General features: G+C 41.7%; 1 protein-coding gene across 9 annotated transcripts in view; it reads left to right on the top strand.

Annotated features, from left to right (window-relative positions):
- CALD1 (caldesmon 1) overlaps nt 1-6,000 on the top strand; it is a 169,754-nt gene that overhangs the window by 146,295 nt on the left and 17,459 nt on the right. For all 9 annotated transcript variants that reach the window (XR_003572025.1, XM_027890977.1, XM_027890976.1 and 6 more), the window contains one exon: nt 3,397-3,652. Coding sequence is in view for 8 of the 9 variants with exons in the window: in XM_027890977.1 (XP_027746778.1) it covers nt 3,397-3,652 (256 nt within the window). In the remaining variant the exon portion in view is untranslated. The remainder of the gene's footprint in view (nt 1-3,396; nt 3,653-6,000) is intronic.

Genomic DNA, 6,000 nt, shown 5'->3' with positions numbered 1-6,000 from the left:
CTGTTTCACAGAAGTGGAAATAAGCCTGTTTAGTAACCTTTTATCAGCTGAGTAAAAGACTTGGATTGGCAACATCAGCAGAGGCTCCAGTGTTTGTTGGGTTGTTAGATATGAATTAGGGCTCTTGGCCTATTTTCTAATGAACTGCCTCCACAGAGTTGGCCTTTGTCTGGAACTGTCTTTCTTTCTTTTTTTTTTTTTTTTTTTTTTTTTTTTTTTTTTTTTTATTTCTTTTTTAACATGAACATATCAATTCTAGCTAGAAAGAGTATAACTTGGATAATTCTCAGTGGTGAGGTTTGAGAACAAAATGGGGGAGTGGAGGCTAAAGAAAAATTTTATCTTTTTGTCTACATCAGCAAGAGAAGTACAGAATAAACCCCCATTTTATGGCTTTCCCTTCCCATCTTCCCTCTTACCTGCCTCCCTTCCTATTCTCATAAAGGACTGCAAAAGTCTTAAATATGATGTAACATTTGTTTTTCACATTCTTCTTTTTGGTCCCACAAACCACTTCTTTCCTTTTCCTCCTTGTCTGAAAGCAGCAATCATCTTCACTTCTTAGCACCAAAGAGGTGCTTACAAAACTCTTCCTCCACTCAGCATCTCAGTGCTAATTTTATTGTTTGCTATTTTGAATTATGCAGAATCAGTAGTCCTGTGAGCAGCATGAGAATAAAATAAGCTAGAAAACTTAAATGTCCTCTTTTGTAAAGAGGCTGAAATAATCACCTGAGGTCTCCAAACAAAAATGTTAAGACTAGATTCTGCAAGTGGCTGTGGCTTCTATCAATTGAAAACTGAGGGTAGCTGTTAATTTCACTGAGGCTATCTGCACTGAAGTTACTGAGGACTTCTGTACTGATGTAGAACAGAATGGATCTTGGCAAGTTTTACATTCTTCATTCTCTTAATTCTGAAGGTCAAGTATTTGCCCTTGCCATGGAGATCACTATATGTCCATCAGAAGTGATCTCTTGCATCTTTTTGGGCCCAAAGCCTGTGGGTTTTGGTGGGTTGGCAACACAGACTTCAGAGACAAGAGGCAATGAAAAAAAGTGAGGTTCCTGGGTTTGTTTGCTGTGGAGTCTACAACCTTGCAATGAAGCAGGAAAGCCTTAAGGTAGCCAGGGATTTCTCATGTCCTGTGCAGCTTTAGGTGCACTGGATCCTTAGGAATGCTTAGTGCCTTGTAGAGGCTCAGGGAACATTTTGGGTTCTCAGTATCTCTGCAAACTGAATCAGAGGTATTTCAGGCTGGGCAGCCACACAAAATCACACTTCAATATTATTCTTCCCTTTGCTTTTGAATGGGCTAAATGAAATTTCAAATAAAGTTTCCAATTTTTTTTCTCACAATACTTTAGTTAATTGCGGATGCCTTTTTTAATTTAAAAAGGCAAGAGTTTCTTTCTGTAATTGGACTTTGCTACCTGATGCAAGCCCTTATTCATGGCCACTTATTTTAACTTGACACTTATGATGGAGGGTGATCTGGTGGTTCTACTCTCATGGTTTAAACGATTGCAATGCAAAAAATCACAGGACTGGACATGCAGCAGGAAAGGATTGTGATAATGTGATGTTAGGGAAATATAAATTATATACTTGTAACTCTAGGTTAGAAAATCAGGTATGAGACTGCTGGAGGCAAACACATTTACTGACCTCTGGGACTTTTTTTCTTCAGCTTTGCTTTGTGATGTTACATTCTTGCATGGAAAAGACTTTCTAAAACCAAGTCAATACATGGCAAAATAAATGCCAGTGTTTCATACTGAGCTTGAAACAGATGAATTTTGCTATTTGCTATATTTTTTTTAGTGATAAAATTCCTAAATCGTACATGCAATGCTAGAACCAAATTTCATCCAATTTAGTAAGATCATGTGGGAGCAGAGAACTCTGTGTTAGTAGATTTTACTATTTTGAAACCACAAATAATTCAGCTCTGGTCTACAGCCTGTTTTATATGGTTAACTCCATCTGGATGCTGCATCTATCCGAATGACAAGCACCTTCCTAGGATTGGGTGTAATTCACTGGATTGCCAATTTATATGATATGTGTTCTTCATGTTGTCATCTCTAACAGTTATTGTTGGAATGTTTGATTTATACTGTCTTGCGGTATTGTAGTCTGCAACACTGGTTGCATTAATGAAGTCACTAATATCCAATTTTTTTGGATGCCAACAGTACAAAAAGTTTTTTAAAAGTATTCAGTAAGTATCTTCCTTTTCTGTCTGTCTCTTGTGAATAGCACACTGATGCCTCTTAGTAACCTATCTCCTTGTCAGCTGTAACATTAAACACACTCACAGAGCAGACATTTGTCTAAACACTGATGCGATAGTTATTCAACAAAGCAATGCTGTTTGACTCTGTTGAAAGTATGCACTTCACCTATGCACATTCTTTAGGTTTGGGGCTTGGGTTTCTTTGCTATTCTTTCTTTCTGTCTCATATATTACAGCTGGTTGGAAAACTTCTATTTTTCTCCTGTGGAAAGTTACCATTAATAAATAATTTCCAGTTTCCTATTAAAAAGCCATACTTTTCCCAGAAAACATCAGCAAAAACTCTGGTGAACCTTTCTGTTCGTATGTGCTGGGAGAGTTGAAGTGTTAGGTGTTGTAGATGAGATAGGAAACTTTTTAGGTTTTTTTAAAACACTGTTGAAGCTGTAACATTCCACTCCTCTCTTATTTCCTTCTATTTTCCATGAGTCAAGTAATTTGTTCTGTCCCCAAAGATGCTTGTCTTTTTCTAGAGGGCTTATAAAAAATATTTGCCTTTAAAAGCAAAGGATTCGTGCATCATTTATTAGGCAGAACACAGCATAATATTTTTGCTGTGAGGTTTTTATATGTAAATTTATCCAATTTCAAGACAGCAGAGAGGAGTTAGTTATGGCTTTCCTTTGCTTTGTTTTGTGTATGAAGTGCAATATGATATTGGAAGTGTTTCCTCTGTATGCGAACTGCAGAGCAAAGTTGTGGAGCAGTAACAGTTTGCTGTCTACAGTAGGGATGCTGATGAGATATGATACCTCTTACTGAAGTTTCAAGATATGTTAAGTATTTCAACTTCAGCTGTTGAATTCTTTAAAAATGGAGGTGGCACAGGTTCTTGGGCAGACTGATGAAGCTCCTGTGTGCAAGCATATGAGACACTCCTACCTCATTGGCAGCAGATGGGAGAGGTTTTCCTTGTAGTAACCCAGCCTACTAACTCTGAATGAAAATGTTTTGGGCCTCTCATAGTTTGCTAGGACCAAAAGGTCTTATAAGGAAATATCTTTTCTCACGCTGCTGGTGAGCACATGGCAGCGGGTGGCTCTGGACAGGAAGGGAAAACACATGGCGCATCACCTGCCCTTTCATTTCTTTCCTAGACGCTCCAATTTGAGAGGGACTGCAAATGCTGAGGAATTGAAGCCGGGGTTCGAGGCTCTAAAGCGGCTAGAAGATCAGCGCCGTCGTCGAGGTGAGAATGATAATGAGGAGCTAGAGAAGTTGAAGGAGAAGCAGCAGGAGGCAGCAGCAGAGCTGGATGAACTGAAGAAAAGGAGGGAGGAGCGCCGGAAAATCCTGGAGGAAGAGGAGCAGAAGAAGAAGCAGGAGGAAGCTGAAAGAAAAGTCAGAGAAGAGGTAAATATAAAGTATGAAGTGTTAGATGTGGGTTTTATTCCCTGGTTACGGCCATACTTGCACTGTCTTTGCATTAGTTGGTACCTCTTTGTGGCATTGTCTGCTGAGACACTTTTAGGCAAAAGAAGTTGGTGGGGCTGAAGGTCGATGGGTTTGTATTTAACCAAAGGGCAGGATGAGGCCACAGGAGGTTGGCTTATAGGTGAGGAAGGAGCATGTGAAGGCAAGGAGGAAAGCAAGACTGAATCCAAACATACAGGTACTTCTCATTCTTAAATCTGCACTTGCTGAATGGGGAATTGATGCTGTGTCTTTGCTTTAAATTGTAGCCTTTATCTGAGTCCTCTGGATTGAGGGCATTGCTGTTTCTTAGTTCCTGTCAGGAGATGGTCTGTTGCAAGACACCTTGGTTTCAAATACAATTAAAATCACCCCATTTTCTAATCTTCAGGTTTAACTGCAAGTATGCTGGATTTGGTACTGCAAGTATGCTGGATTTGGTATCAAGTGACCATATCATATGGGTCCTCTAGGGAAGACCTGGGGTAAAACATGCAGTCACGCAGGGTAGAAAAAAATTTTACTCTTCTTGCCTCAGAAAAGGCAGGGCTCTAATATGTATATTCATGAGTCGAGATTACATCTGCAATAGTTGCAAATTTCTTATTTTCTTGGGGATGCAAAATGTTGGGGAAAGAGTTATAGCCACAGAGTTCAGGGTATCTGACATTATGTAAATTGAATTAAAAAGTGCATGTCAAAATTCGTCTGCTGCAAATGAGCTGGAATCCTAATTTTATATATAGTTACAATGGGCCAGATCTCGTTAAGGAGATATTCCTGTCTATTTAAATATTGAGTACCCAACACATGTGTTTTCTTGTACTTCTTCTGCCAAGGGACTCTACAAATAGGATTTCCAAATCTCTGGTGCATCATTTAGGAATCCCAGTTGTTTGGAAAACAAATGGTAAATGAATAATAATGATAGTATCTGACAGCTGAGTGGCAATTCCTTTAATATATTAAGCTCTTTACAACAGAACTCAATAGATGCCAAGAACCCCCTTTACCAACACTCACAATGATGATGTTTGAAGGCTTCTGGTTTGACTTGTAGCTAGTGAAGTAAAACTCATCTCTTTAAAGTAGTGCATCTGGACTTCAGCAAAGCCTTTGGCACCATCTCATAGCATACTCCTGGGAAAAACTTGCAGCCCATGGCTTGGACAGGGGCACTCTGTGCTGGGTTAGGAACTGGCTGGAGGGCCGGGCCCAGAGAGTGCTGGTGAACGGGGCTGCATCCAGCTGGTGACCAGTCACCAGTGGTGTCCCCCAGGGATCAGTGTTGGGGCCAGTCCTTTTTAACATCTTCACTGATGATCTGGATGAGGGGATTGAGTGTACCATTAGCAAATCTGCAGATGGCACCAAGCTGGGGAGGAGTGTTGATCTCCTAGAAAGCAGGAGGGCTCTGCAGAGGGACCTGGACAGGCTGGAGAGTTGGGCTGAATCCAACTATATGGGGCTCAACAAGACCAAGTGCCGGGTCCTGCACTTTGGCCACAACAACCCCCTGCAGCGCTACAGGCTGGGCACAGAGTGGCTGGAGAGCAGCCAGACAGAAAGGGACCTGGGGGTGCTGATCGACAGGAGGCTGAACATGAGCCAGCAGTGTGCCCAGGTGGCCAAGAAGGCCAATGGATCCTGGCCTTTATTCGGAATAGTGTGGCCAGCAGGACCAGGAAAGTGAATCTGCCCCTCTACCCAACCCTGGTTAGGCCACACCTGGAGTGCTGTGTCCAGTTCTGGGCCCCTCAGTTCAGGAAGGATATTGAGGTGCTGGATTGCATCCAAAGAAGGGCAATGAGGCTGGTGAAGGGTCTGGAGCACAAGTCCTGTGACAAGTGGCTGAGGGAGCTGGGGTTGTTTAACCTGGCCAAGGGGAGAGGAGACCTCATTACTCTCTACAACTACCTGAGAGGAGGTTGTACCTAGATGGGGGTCAGACTCCTCTCCCAGGCAATCAGCAGTAGGACAAGAAGTCACAGTCTTAAGCTTTGAGAGGGGATGTTTAGGTTGGACATTAGAAAGAAGTTCTTTACAGAGAGAGTGATCAGACATTGAAATGGGCTGCCCAGGGAGGTAGTGGAGTCATTGTCCCTGGAGGTGATAGAAGAGACTGGATGTGACACTTAGTGCCATGGTCTAGTAGACGAGGTGGTGTTGGGTCAAAGGTTGGACTCGATTATCTCAGAGGTTTTTTCCAACCTGGCTGATTCTGTGATTCTGCGAAGAGAAAACTGTAATCATTTAATCTTAATTTTTTTGGTCACTTACTGATTTTT

The sequence above is a fragment of the Empidonax traillii genome, unplaced genomic scaffold (genome assembly GCF_003031625.1).
Source record: "Empidonax traillii isolate 1590-97213 ecotype Southwest subspecies unplaced genomic scaffold, ASM303162v1 scaffold305:size1471525, whole genome shotgun sequence".
Classification (NCBI taxonomy): Eukaryota; Metazoa; Chordata; class Aves; order Passeriformes; family Tyrannidae; genus Empidonax; species Empidonax traillii.
This window is presented reverse-complemented; position numbering and strand designations above follow the sequence as displayed.